The sequence below is a fragment of the Pistacia vera genome, unplaced genomic scaffold, assembly GCF_008641045.1.
Source record: "Pistacia vera cultivar Batoury unplaced genomic scaffold, PisVer_v2 Contig179, whole genome shotgun sequence".
Classification (NCBI taxonomy): Eukaryota; Viridiplantae; Streptophyta; class Magnoliopsida; order Sapindales; family Anacardiaceae; genus Pistacia; species Pistacia vera.
Window position 1 is genome coordinate 969167 of NW_022195887.1, and position 23223 is coordinate 992389.

General features: G+C 32.8%; 1 protein-coding gene across 1 annotated transcript; it reads left to right on the plus strand.

The window, feature by feature from the left end:
- Positions 1-626: 626 nt before the first annotated feature.
- Positions 627-3735, plus strand: LOC116126364 (thiol protease aleurain-like). The gene is made up of 8 exons (XM_031412062.1): positions 627-912; positions 992-1113; positions 1572-1687; positions 1819-1892; positions 1982-2246; positions 2548-2679; positions 2943-3078; positions 3407-3735. Exons 1-8 carry the CDS (start codon positions 728-730, stop codon positions 3442-3444), a joined length of 1068 nt encoding a protein of 355 aa, XP_031267922.1. The 5' UTR covers positions 627-727; the 3' UTR covers positions 3445-3735.
- The last annotated feature ends 19488 nt before the right edge of the window (positions 3736-23223 follow it).

Sequence of the window (23223 nt, forward strand, 5' to 3'; positions counted from 1 at the left end):
CTATCTCAATTTATTATTAGTAATATACACTATTATTAAGTTTAGTTCATGATAATTGATGTGAGTTTGATAAGATTTTTTCATGACCCATGGAGTAAGTTAAATTTAGCAATGACTAAACTCACTGTGTCCACTCAATCTTAGAAATATCAGGCCCACATTTTTGTCCTCTGTTAATAATAAATCATAATGGAAGATGGATACAAAGAGCATGACTCTTACTACCACACAACATGGTAATGGACCAAAATATATAGGAGAATTCAAACCCTATCTTAAATTGACCATTTTCAGTTTTGGATTAGATTCAATTAAATGTAAAATTTGCTATTATATATGTTGAATCTAACAAATTCATTTTAGTTAAAAATTTGGTAACTTTAATGCTGTTGATTAAAATTATTTAGCTTCGAAAATCTTTAAACACATTACTGCTTATTATTAATGACGCAAACTAAGAAGTTAAAAATACCCTTGTTATTATCAGTATGATCACCACTACAACGACATAGAAGAATTCCACGTCATTGTACACGTCACTTGTTGCAGCATTATATACGCTAAAGGAACCTTACATTGACCTACAGGTGTCCAGTGGAATCTTGACTATTTTAACCTTACCCCGACATCGAATCTCTTCTCCCTTCATTTAACTCACTCATCCTACCATCTCTGCTCATCCCCAACATATTCGGACAACATCTCACACAGACAGACAGTGAGAAACATGGCTCGTATAACGTTGGTGTCCTCCCTCATCTTGTTACTATCCTGTGTGGCCACAGGATCCAGCTTCGATGACTCCAATCCCATTAGATTGGTGTCCGACGGCCTCTTTGACTTGGAGGCTTCTATCCTCCAAGTCATCGGTCACAGCCATCACGCCCTCTCCTTCGCGCGTTTTGCTCACAGGTTAGTGCTGTGGCTGCCTCAGGTGGTTTTAAATTCGTTTAATTATGATATTTGTTCTGAAAGAAATGGTTTTGTTTAGGTTTGAGAAGAAATACGAGACTGTTCAGGAGATGAAACTCCGATTTCAGATTTTCTCCGACAACTTGGATTTAATCAGATCCACTAACAGAAAGGGCCTTTCGTACAAGCTCGGCGTAAATCGTAAGTTTTTTCTTTTCTGTTAAGGATTAAGTTATGGTACTGGCCCGGCATCGCTACTTGACCATTACCTGTCGTTAGATGTTTGGTCAAACAGTGATATGCTCATGTAGATTGTGGTGATGGTGGTAAGTATACTGGGCCGATACTATTCCCAGGCTTTTGGAATAATATGAGCCGTCAGATTTGAGGAATATAGGCACCTGATTGGTCATTTATAACATGTGTGATCTAATTTTCACGTGTGTGTTTGTCTTCTTAGCTAACATTCTGTCGTCTTACTCACACTGACCGTTGATCTATCACTGGTCCACACGTTGTCATGTTGTTAATCATGTGTTTGTTAGGGTAGATGAATTATATTGGATGTTCACTAGCTGAAATAATTGAAGGAGGGCATATTTATTGGAGTTACTAATTGGTATTAATATGCTGAGTTTTAATTAAATGTGAACATACAGACTTTGCTGATTGGACATGGGAAGAATTCCAAAGACACAGGTTGGGAGCTGCACAAAACTGCTCGGCTACCCTAAAGGGCAATCACAAGCTTACAGATGATGCCCTTCCCGAAACGGTACTTTAATGGAGCTACTATAAATTCTTCACCCTTTCAATAAACCGGGTTTCTTCATTGAGATTAGTTTGGAATTCATTGGATTACGATTTTTATTTTTCTTTTCCGGTTCTCTATTTCTGTATGTGTAGAAAGACTGGAGAGAAGTGGGCATAGTAAGCCCAGTGAAAGATCAAGGCCACTGTGGATCTTGCTGGACCTTCAGGTAATTTCAAATTGAACTGATTTAAGCACGTTGTCAATTATGGCATCATTCTGTAAATGACCTCCAATTCAATATTTTATGTGTTTCAGCACAACTGGAGCTCTTGAGGCAGCTTACCACCAGGCATTTGGAAAGCAAATTTCTTTGTCAGAACAACAGCTTGTGGACTGTGCCCAAGCTTTCAATAACTTTGGTTGCAGTGGTGGGTTGCCGTCGCAAGCCTTCGAATACATCAAATACAACGGTGGCCTTGATACCGAGGCGGCATATCCATACACTGGTAAAGATGGTGAATGCAAATTCTCATCCGAAAATGTTGGTGTCCAAGTCGAGGACTCTGTCAACATTACCCTGGTAGAGTATTCAATACCATATCCAAATCTGCCTGATTTTCTGATAGGCTTGCAGTTTAAGACAAACCGACCAGGGTCCATTTCAGGTCCAGAAGCTTGTGGACCCCTGGTTCTTCACGTCTTTATATAGCTTATAATTGTTTCATAGTTGATTTATATATTACCTGCCTCAGTATTGGGAAAAGAATGAATTGAGCTAGAGTTGGGGTTCTGGATGGTTTTTTTTTTGTTTTTTTTGTTTTTCTTTTTAGAGATACTTATATAAGGTTACTGATTCATTTCATATATATACATATATACAGGGTGCCGAAGACGAATTAAAGCATGCAGTTGCTTCAGTTCGACCAGTGAGTGTGGCATTTCAGGTGGTAAATGGTTTCCGATTTTACAAGAGTGGAGTTTACACCAGCGACACATGCGGCTCTACTCCCATGGTGAGTTTTACTGGTTTGGAGAACGATGGTTTATTTAGGTAGAGAATATGTTTAAGAGATTTTATATTTTTGGCTTATTGCTAAAAATTTCAAATTTCTGGAAGGGATTTTAGTTTGTTTTTAATGTCTTAAATGTAAGAATCAAATGAAAGTTAATATCGATAACTTCTTTTACGTGAATGTCACTCACCTCTGCACCGAAAATAGAAGTTATAATGTGATGCATTATTGCTTTTCTAACTTACTTTGAGTTTCTATGGCAGGATGTGAACCATGCAGTTCTTGCAGTGGGGTATGGGGTTGAAGATGGTGTTCCATTTTGGCTGATTAAGAACTCTTGGGGGCAAAGCTGGGGTGACAATGGCTACTTTAAGATGGAGTTGGGGAAAAACATGTGTGGTAAGTTTCTACTACCCAAATTGTCTTTGTCAAAACAATGATCTCATCCTAGTTGAGCCATGCGCGATATTTCAACTGATCATCAGATCATTGATAATTAACTTGTGGCCAAGATGACCTAAAATATGATGTCAACTACAGAAAACTAAATTCATTTACTTTCTAAAAGTCTTAGTGATATGGTTCTATGAATATGTAGATAATTAAACCGAGCGTCTGAGTCACATTTTTGAGTTATGTTGATAAGCTAACAAATGTGATGAGGAATTGTTGAAAACCAGCCTTTAGTTCTTTTATGCTGACGTTGATGTTGATTATTTGATTGTAGGTGTTGCAACTTGTGCATCATACCCAGTCGTGGCTTAGTTTGTTTGAGAAGGAATTGTTGGCTCAATGAGTGTAGCATGTATTTGTCCTATCTTTAAAGTAAAGGGGTGCTGGTGTAATAATGGTGATAGCTTAATGTACAAAATAAGATTTAAGACTATTGTGTTTATGAATTCCCCACGAGATGAAGACGAAGAAAGCAAAAACATCACGTATATTTGCTCGGTGGTTGGTGTATGTGGAATCTTTAAGTTAAGATTGTCTCTATATTAGCTCAGTGAATCTTATTTAAAAAATAAGAAGTAAATTGGTGATTGGAAATTGATTGAACGCCTTGTCTAACAAATCCCACATTAGAAGCGTATTGGGGAGGTCTTGAGCTTATAAATAAGAGGAGTCTCTCCACTTAATAGGTTAGCCTTTTGAGTGTGAAACTCCTAGCCTGTGACAAGTGGTATCAGAGCAGACCCAATCTGTCTTTTGATGTCCCGTCAAACGTCCACGCAGGGGTGTTCACGCGTGATTGTGGGTTCACACGAGAGTGAGGTGGATGGGTAGGCAGGGGGCCCTACCTGTGACGAGGGTGTCACAGGATTGGGTGGGGGAGAATGTAACAAATCCCACATTGGAAGCGTATTGGGGAGGTTTTGAGCTTATAAATGGGGGGAGTTTTTCCACCTAATAGGTTAGCCTTTTGGGTATGAAACTCCTAGCCCGTGACATTTTGGGTATGAAACTCCTACCCCGTGACACTTGGAATCTGTTATAACTACTGCTGTGCTTAGCATATATATAAATAGATTTGATGATTAAGCGAAAAATTGAAGACATTTAAGACGTTTCAGATTGTTTTAGCACAAATTCTTTCAGCAAGGGACAACTATCTATTGCACATTGACAGTTTTTGTGCAATAAATTTCCAACAGTTGAACCATAAAACTCTATTATCAAGTAAATATGTTGGTGTTGATTAGGAGGATGTTAGCGGGTTTTCCATGGTCAAGTTCTATGAAACTACAACTTTGTTGGAAAGAATTATATATGCTTTTATTTGTTAATCATAACAGTAGCTGAAACTACAATATATAAAATCAAACGATCCATCATACCTCTCTCAGAAGTTTTGATGTTCTAATTTTGGAATACAATGAATTCCAGCTTCTTCCTCTGTTTCCCCAAAACAATCCGCAAATTTTCATTTCTGCTGTGTGGGTAATCAGCATATCTTCATGCTATTCCAATAAATTAAGGGAAAAAATAAAAACTATATGCAGAATGTGGGCAGATGGACGTGGCGGAGCTCTATGGATTGAACACTGAACTAGCCAATCAAAAGATAATATTTTTCCCCAAACTTGATTTTTATGTTTTTAATATGGGAAAATATCCTATTAGTATAAAAATCCTCTTCTAATTGGTTTGTTTAATTTAGTTTACTTTTTATAAAATTAGTAGCTTTATAACTTTCATTATGTTGATATGATTTCTTTTATTTAATGTGTTTAACAATATTGACAATCATCACTTTAAAACATCAAATTTTGTTGAGGGTAATTGTTATTTTATTGAATAAAATAATTAAAATTTCAATATTTATTAATATGTTTAAAATTTCAAATTATATCACCAGTGAATTTCCTTCCCCGCTTGCTTGAAATTTTGGCTTCACCACTAGCAAAAAAGAACAAAAAAATTAAATTAATTAATTTTAGCCGTTAGATGGTGAAACTGTCATGTGTCTTTAGATCCTGTACAGATTAGGTAAAATATGATGGGCAATGTGCCAAATCTTCCCTATATGTGACGAGATTTTATATCTTTGATAACTAAAAATCAACTATAACGAAGAACAAAAGTTCTTCAACTTTAAAACTAGACACCGACCAATCAAGTATAAAGATCTCCAACTTTACCGCTAGACACCCTAACAAGAGTAATCAACTGAAAAGCTCTCCAGCCCTACAAGAGACACCTTGGATTGGAAAGACAAACCAAGTTAAGGCTGTCCGATTATACCGCTAGATACCCTATAAAAGTTTATGACAATGATTCTCAGTACTTTATTATAACCACGTACACTTTTTAACGTAGAATCATACTTTAATATGTTCAACTTTTCAAGCTCTAGGAAAAAGAAAATTAAAGCATTACTAAATTATTTTTGATATTTTATTTATGATAAAGAAAATGATTTACAATTTTAAAATCATAATTCTTTTGAACATATTTCTGCATACTTTTATTGTGAATAACCATATGGAAAAAGGAAAAAGGAAAAAAAAAGGGGAAAAGAAAGCAAAGTAAAGCAATAAAGGATCCCCTAAGCAATGTTAACACTGTGAAGGACCAACGTCCAATAGTAAGCCCGGACCAAACCCGAAAAGCACTCCCCATTCCAATCCCTCTCCTGTGGTCTTCAACCCATCTTCAGTTGACTTCTTCCTTACTTCATCCAAAATAAACATACAGTTACACTTGACATATTACCATACTCAGCAAGCACTGCCTAGTCCATGTAACTTTCTGGCTTAAGACCCAACTTGGCCTCCACTTGGTCCAAAATCGCGGCCCACCAGATGTGCAGCCCAAAAGATTGAGTTCCAATCCGTGATACCTAAAGGGTGGAATACCTCAATTAGTCGCTTCTCAATATGGTTTGAAATAAGGTCAGGAACTTCTTTCCCAATATAAAAACGTAAGCCCATGCTCACGATACTCCCACAAATAGCCCCAGGGCTATTAGGCACTAATGTTGGGGCTGTAGATATTAGTTCAAATATGGGATTTTCACACCAGGAATTAGGTCTGCACCAACTAAGAGCTCAGAGCCATCCAAATAAAGATGGCTCACAGAAGATCGACATCGGTTTTCAGTAGGCAATGAAGCCGACGAGAGTTATTTCGTTGCATACAATAGGACACGAGCACCTTTATTGTTCTCAGCTAGGTCTTTAGCAATACGAAGTACGGTGCCACCTCCATTACAACCTTGTTGGTACAACATACTCGGTTAATATTAGATCAAGGCCCAAAGCTGGACAATTTGGTAGTCATACCCAGGTATGAATGCTCCCATGGTGCTACAACAAATTAAGTGAGTGATTTTTGACTTGGGTTGGCCCCATTCCTCGATGGCTTTGGTTGCAGCTTCCTTGCCTAGCTCTGGTATCATGTTGCGCCATATCTTCCTAGTATCTATGAAGGTGCCTTGTTGAATTAATGTTCGATTCTCTTTCAAAACTTCTTCAGTTGTGTAAGTGTATCGTTTTTTTATCGTGCTTTTATCACCTGAAATCATTAAATATGAATAGGTTATTTTCAATCCTAAAATTGTTCAATTCTTGAATATATAACACTTAGAAAATATTAAAAGCAAGCAAACTAAAAAACAAAAATATCTAGAAAAGAGTATTTCTTACAAATGCGCTGCATTTTGTTTTGACCTGGGTCATGTGCTCGGTATTTGTCATACGAAAGTAAGTGTCTGGATATGAGCTTTGATCATATACATTGGGAGGATTGGCTGTTCCATTGCCATGATTGTGGCAGTGCCTTCAGCACGTTGAGCCTACGAACTTCATCCACGTAACCTTTTTGCTCCAGAATATAACGCAACTTTAATTTCTTGAGTCTGGCTATTGTGTCTTTATGATCGGGATCATATATTTATACATACTGATAACTATTAAAAACTATTATTCATTTATCATCATGTTTTTTAATAATGATTTTCCAAATTCATGAACCATGTACCCCATTAAAATATAAGGGAATGCTACTAAATATATAGGTATACACAAAATTTGAAGAGATTATTAGCTACCATTTATTTTAGTTCAACTTATTTAAAGATCTGGCATATGTACAGAATATTATTTGATTAATCCATCTTAAGGTTTTTAAAATAATATTTGACTTGTTCAAGTTATTTATTATATAATAGTTACCCATTTTGCAAACATGCGTCCTCGTTTAACTAGACCAAATTAATGATAATTGCTGAAGCTTCAATGATTATATATTGTTTACAAGGTCATGTTTTCTCACAGCACATCCTTTATGGATTTTTTCTATCTTATTTTTGCTCTATGGAGTTCTAAGAACGTCCATATATTTTAGTAGGACATGTTATTGATTCTTAATTAATAATTAACACACTCAAATTAGCCATTAAATTGGCAAATTGCATAAAAAAAAAAAAAAAAAACAGATTCCTTCCCTACGTTTGAAGAAGTTTCTATTAACTTTTCAATTAATATGTATGTAATCTCATAGTAAAGATTTTTCCTTTTACAAAGACACTTTGAGTCAAGCACCCGTTAAGTTACACCATATGCACATAATTAGTGACAAGTGAACTGTGGATTGGTTAACATATGCTTTTTTTTTTTTTTTTTTTTCTTTTTTAATGATATCGTTCAAAAGATACACACATTTCTTCATTTTCAACAACTAGAGATAAAATTATCAAAGTTTATTTGTTTATAATTTGACCCTCCTATATTAATATTGTTTGGAATCCATAATATTTAAGTGATACTTTGGCCCCCCACATTTTATCTTTAAGACCCCACTTTTTAGTTTACCCCATTAAACTGTTTTATAAACCCCATCTACTATCAAAAATACCCTTTTATTTATTTTTTTATGCTTCTTGTTTTAAATGAATGTTCAGGGAGAATTTATTCATATTTGTTTATATTTCCAAGATTAGAATAATAATTAATAATTGAATCATCAACTAACTTAAAATTTTGGAAAAGTGCGAAAGAAGTAAAAAAGGAAAGAGAATTAAATAACAAAAGAAAATAATTTTATTTACATGATTTTGATCAAACTCTTTTAATTGCATAAATTTTGTCTTCATTGTTTGAAAACAGAATTAGGGTTTATTGAATTAGCGTTAATGATTGAAAGAAGAAATAAATTATTAGATACTATAACCAGTGGCGGAGCTAGGATTTTTGCCTAGGGGGGCATCCACGGCTTCGCCATTGTTCACCAAACACTAGTAAAACTTTAAAAAAATCACCAAACCTTAAGCAAAACCTTGAGCAATGTGTTGAAAATAACATTCATTCACAAGGAAACACAGAAAATGTTTACGTGGAAAAACCTCTTCAATGTGAAGAGGACACAAAACTACAAGAATTTAAACCCAATCTAATCAAAAGAGTTTACAGCAACCACAATCCACCAAATTTTTTTTACACAATTTAGAGATCAATCACAACTCTAACAAAAGTAAAATACTAAAAGTTTACAAAGAGATGGTTAAAATCACAAGAGAAACAGTCAAACTTCAAGCTGTAAAACTCCAAATCCAAAGTTAATATCAAACTCAACCGTCTAGATTAAAGATCCACACATCCTCTGCGTATTGACCAAAAAATGAAGTTAGAATTGTATACTTGAAAATTTTGAATATATGAATATTGATTATTTGAAGATGAAACGCAGTTAGAATGGTATACTTGAAGATCTTCAATTTAACACGATATTCCGCTTCGATATATTCTGAAGTTTCAATGAATCTTCATTTTCAATTGTAGCAAAACTCTTTTTCAATGTAAACCACCAAGCAATTGTTCATCCACTCATCTCCCATTCGATTACGCAAACTATCTTCACAAGATTCATTGTAGAGAACACCCTTTCAACTGTTGCTTAGCCACAGGCAAAAGCAATGCTATTAATAAGCAAAAAACTTGTTGTAAGCAACACCTTCTTAACTCAACCATCCCTTTGACATGAGCGAAATTGGCATTAGTGCTACATCCTCATAATAGTTTTCAAGTTGATCATCGAGCAACCAATATCGTGTTGAGGAAATCGGCAGGATAAACTTTGCAAATTCAGTAATCTATCTTTTGAAATGCAACAAAGAGTTACTTGGATCAAGAGATGCCATACATTGAAGCAACCTCATATTTACTTCATCAAAACGTTATTGAGTTTTTCTTGAATATTATCCAAAATTGTATACATCATTCCACCTTAAAATGATGTTTATTCTTAATTGGTGCAATCCCCCATTTCGTCCTTCCAAAGTTATTTCCATATTCTCCAGGATTGGTATGTCACTTTGCACAAATCAGAATCTCTTTTAACAATATGTCGAAGCAAGTGTCTTCATTTCTCATTTTATGCAATCGACGCTTCGAAATTTGTACAAATTTTATGGCATTAAAAGAATCTTGAATTTTTCTTTGTAATGCTTGTGACAGTTCATTGTGATTCCCAATACTCTTTTCATTAAGAATAACAAAAAGACGAATTCAAAATTTTTCTAATTCGTAATAAACTCCTTGCTTGACTTTTGTTTTGCCTTCGTCTCCTTCAATCTCAATCACCCTAAGCACATCAACAACAAAAGAAAATAAATTTTCATGACACTATGAATTGTCCCTATGTGTGAACCCCAACGTGTATCTCCTGGTCGTTTAATAGTCCATTCTTGATTCAAACCTCGTTTTATATGAAGATCACCATTAGAAATTAAAGATATCAAATTTTCATACTGTTTATCACGTAGAAGATCTATGCACTTGCAAGATGCAGCTACAGTGTTTGATAACATAGAAAGAGATTGAAAAAAATCACCCAATATCGAATGGTTACTTACAACTTTGAATAGCGCCGGTTGGAGTTGATGAGAGAAACAATGAATGTAGAAAGCTGATTTATTTTCTCTCAATATCAAAGTCTTCAAACCATTGAACTCACCCCTCATATTGCTTGCTCCATCATAACCTTGCCCCTGTAAACTTGTCAAACTCAATCCATGCTTTATAAAAAAAGGCATCTATTGCAATTTTCAAAGACTTTGCAGAAGTATTCTTAGCATGCACAACCCCGATAAAACGTTCAATAACACAACCTATTTTATCCACGTAGCGAAAAACAATAGCCATTTGTTCTTTCACTGCCACATCACGAGATTCATCAACTAGTAAAGAGTACGGTTGTTTATCTCTCACAATTTCTGCAATAATTTTCTTGGTCGTCAAATGAGCATAAACACTAGTTAATTCCCTCTGGATGTTGGGGGCCGCCATTTGATGGTTTTTCGGAGCATTTTCCAACACAACTTTTTTTATGTCGTCATTATGATTGGATAGAAACTTCAATAGTTCCATAAAGTTACCTTGATTTTTAGATTCAACCGACTTGTCATGACCACGAAATGACAATCCTTGATGTAAAAGAAATCTAATGCAATCAGTTGATGCATTCAAATGCATGCGATAGTCCAATTTGGCCTTTTTCGACACACAAGCAAGATTTACATCGATGTGTTGCCTTTGGTTTATCAAATCAACACACTTGGCATGACATTGGTTATGAGTACTAGAATGATCTCCAACATGTTTTTTCACTTTCGCTTTATTTTTCCAATTATTAAATCCCTTACTCAGAAAAACTTCACCACCTGCTTGATCACCATAACCGGTTTTGAAAAGATAACAATTCAAACAAAAGATGCAATCTTTTGCCACACTATATTCCATTCAACTTGGATCTTTTTTGTACCATTTTGGTGTAAACCTACGTTTTTTGTCTCTGAAAAGAGTGAAAAGAAAGTTATGATCTTTAGGTTGGCAAGGACCCTTTAACAAGTATGCTCTCCGAACTTCCTCATTTTGCTTGTCAGTACAACAAATCTTGTTAATTGGTATCCTTAATCTTGGATCAGTTTTAAGCTCATCTAAATTGAACATTCCGACTGAAGGTTGAGCTTCTTTTACATGGTGTTGTTGTCGTTGATGTGGGCTTTCTTCTTTTAATGGGATTTGATTAACCTTAATATCAGTAGAGTCTTCATCAACAATTTCTGTTGGAATTTTCTTTAATCTCTTGAAATAATTGGATATCATAGCTATCAAATAAAAAAAGATAATATGATACATCTAAAGAAAGACTGATGAAACTTTAATTAATTAAATTACAAAGACCGACTTATCATGTTTTTAGATGTAACAATTAGATTTAATTAAAATATTATTTTAGTAATTAATTAATCATTTTATAGTGTTAATTTTCTTGAAATTTAAAAACTTATATAATTTGCTAATCAATTTTCTGACTTATTTAAATTATTGGCATAGATCAACTAAATTTAATTTAATTACTATTAGAGCATACTTAGCCAACTAATCACATTATAAAATAATAAAAATACCATTATCAATATATTAATAATTGGTGCAAATCAAGTTGCCTTTAATTATATAAAAAATTAATTTTATCAATGCAATTGTGATATCTAAAGTCATAAATTAATAATAATGTTTTCAATCAATTACAAAACTAAACAAATACAAAACAAACTCACAAGATTCATACATTTTTTCATTATAATAAAAAACCTCTAATAAACCCAACATGATTCAACCTTAGAATAAACTAAATTAATATAAGTAATATACATACCTAAAACTGATAAACTAGAAAATAGTCTTCAAAAGTTGTAACTTCAACTAACCGAGGAAGAAAGAGAAAGAGAGGCGCACTCACTGAATAAAATTAGGGATACAAAAGCTGTGGAGATTGGCCGCATATATATAATATATTTATAATAATGAAACTGGTGAGCCAGCATAGCTGCAATATTTATGATTGGTGGGCCTAGCATTGCCGCATTAACATATTATAGCAATTACTTTGATTGCGAGTAATATATATTTTTACCTTTTTGATATAAAAACAATTAATTATAAATATTTGCAATTTTTTTTTTTCAAAATCTGAGGCCTACCCTCAATGATGCTGGATTTGCCCTTGCATATAACGTCTTTTATATTTTACTGAGTAACTTTAATTTGTATTAAAAACTTAATAATAATTGGGGTTAAAAAAAAAGACTAAACATTGGGGGCCAATATCATCGCTCTATATATATTATTAGTAAATTTTTTAACAATAATCTGCTTAATTAATTGGCTTGCTAAGCAAAATCAAAATATGCTGGAGCTATTACACAGGCAAAGGAATCAAGGGCGCACAAAAAACCTAAACATATTTAGCGGAAGTATCACATTTTCAGAGAATTAGTTGGAGTTGGAGAGATTATAATTTTGAAGACATCATTAGCAGAAAATGTCGTTGATCCACTGATTAAGGCGATGAGACAAAAGCAGTTGGAACACTTTAAAAACGTCTAGTCTATCTATCATCTATCTACTAGGAGGCTCATCACCACCTTGAGCTCCGTCGCATGCGACACGGTCCCTAACGCTGATTCCCAGGATTCAAACACCCATCTTACTCTATGCTCCCAGGAGTCAACCGAGTACTTCTGGTTGGTGTGTGTTGACATCTCGGCTTACGAAAATTCGCATCAAAAGTTTTTACTAAGGATTTGGATCCCATGTTCATCTTAATTTACCTAATCTTTAAAGAATCTAAAGACACGTGAATATTCCACCATCTTACGCTTTCAACTCATTCATATAAAACATAGTCTTAGACTTTCATCCACACACACACACACACACACAAATATTAAAGAAAGAACTCATTAACAGAAAAGATTTTTTTTTTAAAAAAAAAAAATCTCTTTGGTTCTAACAAAGCTGCCACTTAGTTATGTATTGATACACTTCGGTTTCAATTCAATTTTTTTTTGGTTCAATAAAATCAATGCAACTTCTTGTTCTATGTTTTTTTCAACTATATTTCTTGGATTTTGATATTTACTGGAGTACAAATTTGTCAAAATATTTTCTTTAATTCAAATTAGTGTATGAGACAAACTAGGGTGCGTAATAGAAGAGAAAGAATCGCCATCCATGTAAAGTTCATATACGAAGAAACAAAATTTTACAGTAATGAAATAACTAAAATTAAATTAATTAGTGGCAAAAAGCAGAGGCAGAGCTAGCACTGGCCTAGGGTGGGCCAACGCCCAACTTGAAATTGTTTTTAAAATATTCACAAGGTGTTATAAATTTATAATTATACCGTAATCAATTTATAAAATTCCTAGATAATTAATCCAATAATCTAACTCAAAAACAAGATAAATGGAATACTAGATTATAAATAAAAAAGGCCCATGTTATACAAGTTTAATTGAACTTATTATAGGTAAAAAAACTTAAAGTTCATATTTTTCTCCAAACTTGATTTTTATGTTTTTAATATGGGAAAATATCTTATTAGTATAAAAATCCTCTTCTAATTGGTTTGTTTAATTTAGTTTACTTTTTATAAAATTAGTAGCTTTATAACTGTCATTATGTTGATATGATTTCTTTTATTTAATGTGTTTAACAATATTGACAATCATCACTTTAAAACATCAAATTTTGTTGAGGATAATTGTTATTTTATTGAATAAAATAATTAAAATTTCAATATTTATTAATATGTTTAAAATTTCAAATTATATCACCAGTGAATTTCCTTCCCCGCTTGCTTGAAATTTTGGCTTCACCACTAGCAAAAAAGAACAAAAAAATTAAATTAATTAATTTTAGCCGTTAGATGGTGAAACTGTCATGTGTCTTTAGATCCTGTACAGATTAGGTAAAATATGATGGGCAATGTGCCAAATCTTCCCTATATGTGACGAGATTTTATATCTTTGATAACTAAAAATCAACTATAACGAAGAACAAAAGTTCTTCAACTTTAAAACTAGACACCGACCAATCAAGTATAAAGATCTCCAACTTTACCGCTAGACACCCTAACAAGAGTAATCAACTGAAAAGCTCTCCAGCCCTACAAGAGACACCTTGGATTGGAAAGACAAACCAAGTTAAGGCTGTCCGATTATACCGCTAGATACCCTATAAAAGTTTATGACAATGATTCTCAGTACTTTATTATAACCACGTACACTTTTTAACGTAGAATCATACTTTAATATGTTCAACTTTTCAAGCTCTAGGAAAAAGAAAATTAAAGCATTACTAAATTATTTTTGATATTTTATTTATGATAAAGAAAATGATTTACAATTTTAAAATCATAATTCTTTTGAACATATTTCTGCATACTTTTATTGTGAATAACCATATGGAAAAAGGAAAAAGGAAAAAAAAAAAAAAAAAAAAAAGGGAAATTTGGTTGGTGGTGGATAGGAAGTCATTACGTTTTGGGATGATGGAATATGCCCTGATGACAAGCTTAAGATGTGAGGCATTTCTAGATACGGAAGAGCAAGAGAGAATTACGAAGAGTAGAGCAACTGATAACTTGGCTACAAAGGTTTTGGGANTTTTAATAATGATTTTCCAAAATATCATGAACCATGTACCCCATTAGAAAATATAAGGGAATGCTAGCTAAATATATATGTATACAACAAAATTTGAAGAGATTATTAGCTACCATTTATTTTAGTTCAACTTATTTAAAGATCTGGCATATGTACATAGAATATTTATTTGATTAATCCATCTTAAGGTTTTTAAAATAATATTTGACTTGTTCAAGTTATTTATTATATAATAGTTACCCATTTTGCAAACATGCGTGCCTCGTTTAACTAGACCAAATTAATGATAATGATGCTGAAGCTTCAATGATTAGTATATTGTTTACAAGGTCATGTTTTTCTCAAGCACATCCTTTATGGATTTTTTCTATCTTATTTTTGCATCTATGGAGTTCTAAGAACGTCCATATTATTTTAGTAGGAGCATGTTATTGATTCTTAATTTAATAATTAAACACCTCAAATTAGCTAATTAAATTGGCAAATTGCATAAAAAAAAAAAAAAAAAAAACGAATTCCTTCCTCTACGTTTGAAGAAGTAATTCTATTAACTTTTCAATTAATATGTATGTAATCTCATAGTAAAGATTTTTCCTTTTACAAAAGAAACAATTTGAGTCAAGCACCCGTTAACGTTACACCATATGCACATAATTAGTGACCAGTGAACTGTGGATTAGGTTAACATATGCTTTTTTTTTTCTTTTTTAATGATATCGTTCAAAAGATACACAACATTTCTTCATTTTCAACAACTAGAGATAAAATTATCAAAGTTTATTTGTTTATAATTTTGACCTCCTTATATTAATATTGTTTGAGAATCCATATATATTTAGAGTGATACTATTGGCCCCCCACATTTTATCTTTAAAGACCCCACTTTTTAGTTTACCCCATTAAAATGTTTTTATAAACCCCATCTACTATCAAAAATACCCTTTTATTTATTTTTTTATGCTTCTTGTTTTAAATGTAATGTTCAGGGAAGAAATTTATTCATATTTGTTTATATTTCCAAGATTGTAAGAATAATAATTAAGATAACTGAATGCATCAAACTAACTTAATTTTTTTGAAAAAGTGCGAAAGAAGAAAAAAGGAAAGAGAAATTAAAATAACAAAATAACAAAGAAAATAATTTTATTTACATGATTTTGATCAAACTCTTTCAATTGCATAAATTTTGTCTTCATTGTTTGAAAATAGCATTAGGGTTTATTGAATTAGCGTTAATGATTGAAAGAGGAAATAAATTTTTTTCATACATATAACCAGTGGCGGAGCCGGGATTTTTGCCTATAGGGGGCCTCCACGGCTTCGCCATTGTTCTCCAAACAACTAGTAAAAACTTTTAAAAAACCACCAAACCTTAAGCAAAACTTTGAGCAAATGTGTTGAAAATAACATTCAATTCACAAGGAAACACAAGAAAATGTTTACGTGGAAAAATCTCTTCAATATGAAGAGAGCAAAAAACCACAAGAACTTAAATCTAATATAATCAAAAGAGTTTACAACAACCACAATCCACCAAAAATATTCTACACAAATTTAGAGGTCAATCACAACTCTAACACAAGTAAAATACATAAAAGTTTACAAAGAGATGGATTAAAATCACCAGAGAAGCAGTCAAACTTCAGGCTGTATAACTCCAAAATCCAGACGTTAATATCAAAACTCAACCGTCTAGATTAAAGATTCACACATTCTCTGCGTATTGACCAAAAAATCAAGTTAGAATGGTATACTTGAAAAATTTGAATATATTAATATTGATTATTTGAAGATGAAAGCAAGTTAGAATGGTATACTGATGTGTGTTTCTTACAACATGCAAAAATGTAGCAAGTATACTAGTCGCACTAAGTAATAAAGTGATGAGTGAGTATCGTTCCCACGAGGATAGTGTTACTAAGTACCGATTTTTCTAGTTAAAGTCCTAATTGAAGCAACAAAATATTGGATTGATGGACGATTAACAAACTAAAAACAAATGCAAAACCCAACAACTTAATTAATTAAACAATGCAAAAAAANAAAAACTTCTTTTTCAATGTAAATCACCAAGCAATTGTTCATCCACTCATCTCCCATTCGCTTATGCAAACTATTCTTCACAATATTCATTGCAAAGAAAAAACTTCTTTTTCAATGTAAATCACCAAGCAATTGTTCATCCACTCATCTCCCATTCGCTTATGCAAACTATTCTTCACAATATTCATTGCAAAGAAAAAACTTCTTTTTCAATGTAAATCACCAAGCAATTGTTCATCCACTCATCTCCCATTCGCTTATGCAAACTATTCTTCACAATATTCATTGCAAAGAAAAAACTTCTTTTTCAATGTAAATCACCAAGCAATTGTTCATCCACTCATCTCCCATTCGCTTATGCAAACTATTCTTCACAATATTCATTGCAAAGAAAAAACTTCTTTTTCAATGTAAATCACCAAGCAATTGTTCATCCACTCATCTCCCATTCGCTTATGCAAACTATTCTTCACAATATTCATTGCAAAGAAAAAACTTCTTTTTCAATGTAAATCACCAAGCAATTGTTCATCCACTCATCTCCCATTCGCTTATGCAAACTATTCTTCACAATATTCATTGCAAAGAACACCCTTTCAACTGTTGCAGTAGCCATAGGCAAAACCAATGCTAATTTAATAAGCAAGAAAACTTTGTTGTAAGCAACATCCTTCTTAAACTCAATCATTTTTTTAGCAAGGTCAGCAATCCCTTTGACATGAGAGAAATTGGCATTAGTGCTAGCATCCTCATAATAGTTTTCAAGTTGATCATCGAGCAACCAAATATCGTATTGAGGAAAATCGGCAGGATAGAACTTTGCAAATTCAAGTAAACTATCTTTGTTAAATGCAACAAAAGAGTTATTGGATCAAGAGATGTCATACATTGAAGCAACCTCATATTTACTTCATCAAAATGATTATTGAGTTCTTCTTGAATGTTATCCAAAACTGTATACATCAATTTCACCTTAAAATGGTGTTTATTCGTAATTGGCGCAATCCCCCATTTTGTCCTTCCAAAGTTATCTTCCATATTCTCCAGGATTGGTATGTCGTTATCTTTGCACAGATCAGAAGCTTCTTTTAACAATATGTCGAAGCAAGTGTCTTCATTTCTCATTTTATGCAATCGATGCTTCGAAATTTGTACAAATTATATGGCATTAAGAAGATCCTGATCTTTTCTTTGTAATACTTGTGACAGTTCATTTGTGATTCCCAATACTCTTTTCATTAAGAATAACAAAAAGACGAATTCAAAATTCTCCATGATTCGTAAAAAACTTCTTGGTTGACTTTTGTTTTGCCAATCCTCTCCAACAATCTTAATCACCCTAAGCACATCAACAACAAAAGAAAATAAATTTATGACACTATGAATTGTCCCTATGTGTGAACCCCAACATGTATCTCCTGGTCGTTTAATAGTGCATTCTTGATTCAAACCTCGTCCCATATGAAGATCACCATTAGAAATTAAAGATATCAAATTTTCATACTGTTTATCACATAGAAGATCTCTACGCTAGCAAGATGCTGCTATAGTGTTTGATAACATAGAAAGAGATTGAAAAAATTCACCCAATGCCGAATGGTTACTTACAACTTTGACTAGCGCCGGTTGGAGTTGATGAGAGAAACAATGAATGTAGAAAGCTGATTTTTTTTTTTCTCTCAATATCAAAGTCTTCAAACCATTGAACTCACCTCTCATATTGCTTGCTCCACCGTAACCTTGCCCCCGTAAACTTGTCAAACTCAATCCATGCTTTACAAATAAAGGCATCTGTTGTAATTTTCAAAGACTTTGCAGAAGTATTCTTAGCATGCACAACCCTATAAAACGTTCAATAACACAACCTATTTTGTTCACGTAGCGAAAAACAATAGCCATTTGTTCTTTCACTGCCACATCACGAGATTCATCAACTAGTAAAGAGAACGGTTGTTTATCTCTCACAATTTCTGCAATAATTTTCTTGGTCGTCAAATGAGCAAAAACACTGGTTAATTCCTTCTGGATGTCGAGGGCCGTCATTTGATGGTTTTTCGGAGCATTTTCCAGAACAACTTTTTTTATGTCGTCATTATGATTGGATAGAAACTTCAATAGTACCATTAAGTTACCTTGATTTTCAGATTCAGCCGACTCGTCATGACCACAAAATGACAATCCTTGATGTAAAAGAAATCTAATGCAATCAGTTGATGCATTCAAACGAATGTGATAGTCCAATTTGACCTTTTTTGACACGCAAGCAAGATTTACATTGATGTGTTGCCTTTGGTTTATCAAATCAACACACTTGGCATGACATTGGTTATGAGTACTAGAATGATCTCCAACATGCTTTTTCACTTTCGCTTTATCTTTCCAATTATTAAATCCCTTATTCAGAAAAACTTCACCACCTGCTTGGTCACCATAACCGGTTTTGAAAAGATAACAATTCAAACAAAAGATGCAATCTTTTGCCACACTATATTCCATCCAACTTGGACCTTATTTGTACCGCTTTGGTGTAAACCTACGCTTTTTGTCTTCAAAAAGAGTGAAAGGAAAGTTATGATCTTTAGGCTGGTAAAGACCTTTTAACAAGTATGCTCTTCAAACTTCCTCCTTTTGCTTGTTAGTACAACAAATCTTGTTAATTGGTATCCTCAATCTTGGATCAGTTTCAAACTCATCTAGATTGAACATTTCGACCGAAGGTTGAGCTTCTTTTACATGGTGTTGTTGTCGTTGATGTGGGGCTTCTTCTTCTAATGGGATTTGATTAACCTCAATATCAGTAGAGTCTTTATCAACAATTTCTGTTGGAATTTTCTTTAATCTCTTGAAATAATTGGATATCATAGCTATCAAATAAAAAAAAGATAGTATGATACATGAAAAGAAAGGCTAATAAAACTTTAATTAATAAAATTACAAAGACCGACATATCACGTTTTTAGATGTAACAATTAGATCTAATTAAAAGATCATTTTAGTAATTAATAATCATTTTATAGTGTTAATGTTCTTGAAATTTAAAAACTTATATAATTTGCTAATCAATTTTCTGACTTATTTAAATTATTGGCATAGATTAACTAGATTTAATTTAATTACTATTAGAGCATACTTAGCCAACTAATCACATTATAAAATAATAAAAATACCATTATTAATATCTTAATAATTGGTGCAAATCAAGTTGCCTTTAATTATATAAAAAATTAAATTTATCAATGCAATTGTGATATCTAAAGCCATAAATTAATAATAATGTTTTCAATCAATTACAAAATTAAACAAAGACAAAACAAATTCATAAGATTCATACCTTTTTTCATCATAATAAAAAACCTCTAATAAACAAAACATGATTCAACCCTAAATTAAAATAAGTAATATACATACCTAAAACTGATAAACCAGAAAATAGTCTTCAAAAGTTGTAACTTCAACTAACCGAGGAAGAAAGAGAAACAGAGGCGCACTCACTAAATAAAATTAGGGATACAAAAGCTGTGGAGATTGGCCGCATATATATACTATATTTATAATAATGAAACTGGTGGTCTAGGATAACCGCAATATTTATGATTGGTGGGCCTGACATTGCCGCATTAACATATTATAGCAATTACTTTGATCGTGGGTCATAAATATTTGTACCTTTTTTATATAAAAACAATTAATTATAAATATTTACAAATTTTTTTCAAAATCTGAGGCTTGCCCTCAATGATGCTGGATCCGCCCCTGCTTATAACGTCTTTTATATTTTACTTAGTAATTTTAATTTGTATTAAAAACTTAATAATAATTGGGTTAAAAAAAGGCTAAACATTGGGGGCCAATATCATCGCTCTATATATATTATTAGTAAAAATTTTAACAATAATCTACTTCACTAATTGGCTTGCTAAGCAAAATCGCAAAATACTAGAGCTATTACATAGGCAAAGGAACTAAGGGTGCACCAAAAACCTAAACATATTTAGCGAAAGTATCACATTTTGAGAGAATTCATTGGATTTGGAGAGATTATAATTCTGAAGAAATCATCAGTAGAAAATGTAGTTCTTGTATTCCCAACACCACACAGAGCAATAAAATAACAATGGACGTAGGTCTTATTTGTTCTCACGACCGAACTACTTTAAAAACGTCTAGTCTATCTATCATCTATCTACAAGGAGGCTCATCACCACCTTGAGCTCCGCTGGATGCAACACAGTCCCTAACACTGATTCCCAAGATTCACACACTCATCTTACTCTATGCTCCCAGGAGTCAACCGAGTACCTCTGGTTGGTATGTGTTGACGTCTCGGCTTACGAAAATTCGCATCAATAGTTTTTACTAAGGATTTGGATCCCATGTTCATCTTAATTTACCTAATCTTTAAAGAATCTAAAGACACGTGAATATTCTACCATCTTACGCTTTCAACTCATTCATATAAAACATAGTCTTAGACTTTCATCCACACACACACACACACACACACAAACACACACACAAAAAAATATATATATTAAAGAAAGAACTCGTTAACCAAAGAGGTTTTTTTTTCTTTTTTTTTTTTTTTTTAAAAAACCTCTTTGGTTCTAACAAAGCTGCCACTTAGTTCTGTATTAATACACTCTGGTTTCAATTCAAAAAAATTTGGTTCAATAAAATCAATGCAACTTCTTGTTCTATGTTTTTTTCAACTATATTCCTTGGATTTTGATATTTGGTGGAGTACAAATTTGTCAAAATATTTTCTTTAATTCAAATTAGTGTATGAGACTAGGGTGAGTAATAGAAGAGAAAGAATCGTCATCCATGTAAAGTTCGTACACGAAGAAACAACTTTTTACAGTAATGAAATAACTAAAATTAAGTTAATTAGAGGCAAAAAGCAGAGGCAGAGCTAGCACTGGCCTAGGGTGGGCCAACGCCTACCATGAAATTGTTTTTAAAAATTCACTAGGTTTTATAAATTTATAATTATACCCTAATCAATTTATAAAATTTCTAGATAATTAATCCAATCATCAAACTCAAAAACAAGATAAATGGAATACTAGATTATAAATAAATAAGGCCCATGTTATACAAGTTTAATTGAACTCATTATAGGTAAAAAAACTTAGGCTCCGTTTGTTACACTCTTGAGAATACTATAACTAGTATTCCCAATAAAGTTAAACAGTAAAATTGATTTATTCTCACAATATTATTCTATATTATTTAATTTCTTTTAAACCCCCCTAAATTTGTTAATTTAACTAAATACCCCCAATTTTTTTTTTAGAAATTGCAAAAACACCCCAACAACCCACATTTACTAGATTCCGACCACCACTGTCGGAAGCTGACTGGAATCTGGTATAATGGCGCACTACTGGCTGAATCTGGCCGGTAGTGTGCCGATCTAGCCTTTTCTAGCCAGATCCACTATGGATCTGGCCGGAAAAGGCCAGATCTATGACCAATGATCTGGCTGTTGAAGGCCAAATCTTTGGCCGTAGCCAGTCGTCAATAAAAGCCATATCTTTGGTTGTCGTTGACGAACAAATGCGGCCAGATATGGCCATTAATGGTCAGATCTAGCCGTAGATGGATCTGACCGAAAAAGGCCATATCGGCGTACGACCGACAAGATCCAGCCGGTCATACACCGATACTGCGACTCCGGCTACCCTTCGGCGGTGGTGACCTACTGTCCGTATTTAATGGGTGGGTTGGGGGTGTTTTTGTTAACTTTTAATATTTTATTATAGGGGTGTTTAGTAAATAAACAAACATAGGGGGTATTTTTATAAATTTTTAAATCCTACGTCGTAATACCCGCCTAATTTAACTTTATTTTTCAATATATTATTCTAAAGAGTATCAGAATAATGAACCAAACGGACCCTTAAAGTTCATATTTTTCCCGAAACTTGATTTTTATGTTTTTAATATAGGAAAAATATCTTAGTAGTATAAAAATCCTCTTCTAATTGGTTTGTTTAATTTAGTTTACTTTTTATAAAATTAGTAGTTTTATGCCTTTCGTTATGTTGATCTAGTTTCTTTTTTTTAAATGTGTTTAACAATATGGACAATCATCACTTTAAAACATCAAATTTTGTTGAGGATAATTGTTATTTTATTGAATAAAATAATTAAAATTTTAATATTTATTAATATGTTTAAAATTTCAAATTATATCACTAGTGAATTTCCTTCCTTGCTTGCTTGAAATTTTGGCTTCGCCACTAGCAAAAAAGAAAAAAAAATTAAACTAATTAATCCTAGCCGTTAGATGGTGGAACTGTCATGTGCCTTTAGATCCTGCAAAGATAGGTAAAATATGATGGGGCAATGTGTCAAATCTTCGCTATATGTGATGAGATTTTATATCTTGGATAACTAAAAATCAAGTATAGTAAAGTACAAAGTTCTTCAGCTTTAAAACTAGACACCCTAGCAGGACTAATCAAGTATAAAGATCTCTAACTTTACCGCTAGACACCCTAACAAGAGTAATCAACTTAAAGGCTCTCTAGCCCTACACGAGA

Excerpts from the sequence above, each read along its gene's own strand:
- LOC116126364 (XM_031412062.1), top strand. The coding sequence starts at position 728 with ATGGCTCGTATAACGTTGGTGTCCTCCCTCATCTTGTTACTATCCTGT. Across the intron at positions 1,893-1,981 it reads GGATCTTGCTGGACCTTCAG|CACAACTGGAGCTCTTGAGG; the intron begins GTAATTTCAAAT and ends TATGTGTTTCAG. Across the intron at positions 3,079-3,406 it reads GTTGGGGAAAAACATGTGTG|GTGTTGCAACTTGTGCATCA; the intron begins GTAAGTTTCTAC and ends ATTTGATTGTAG.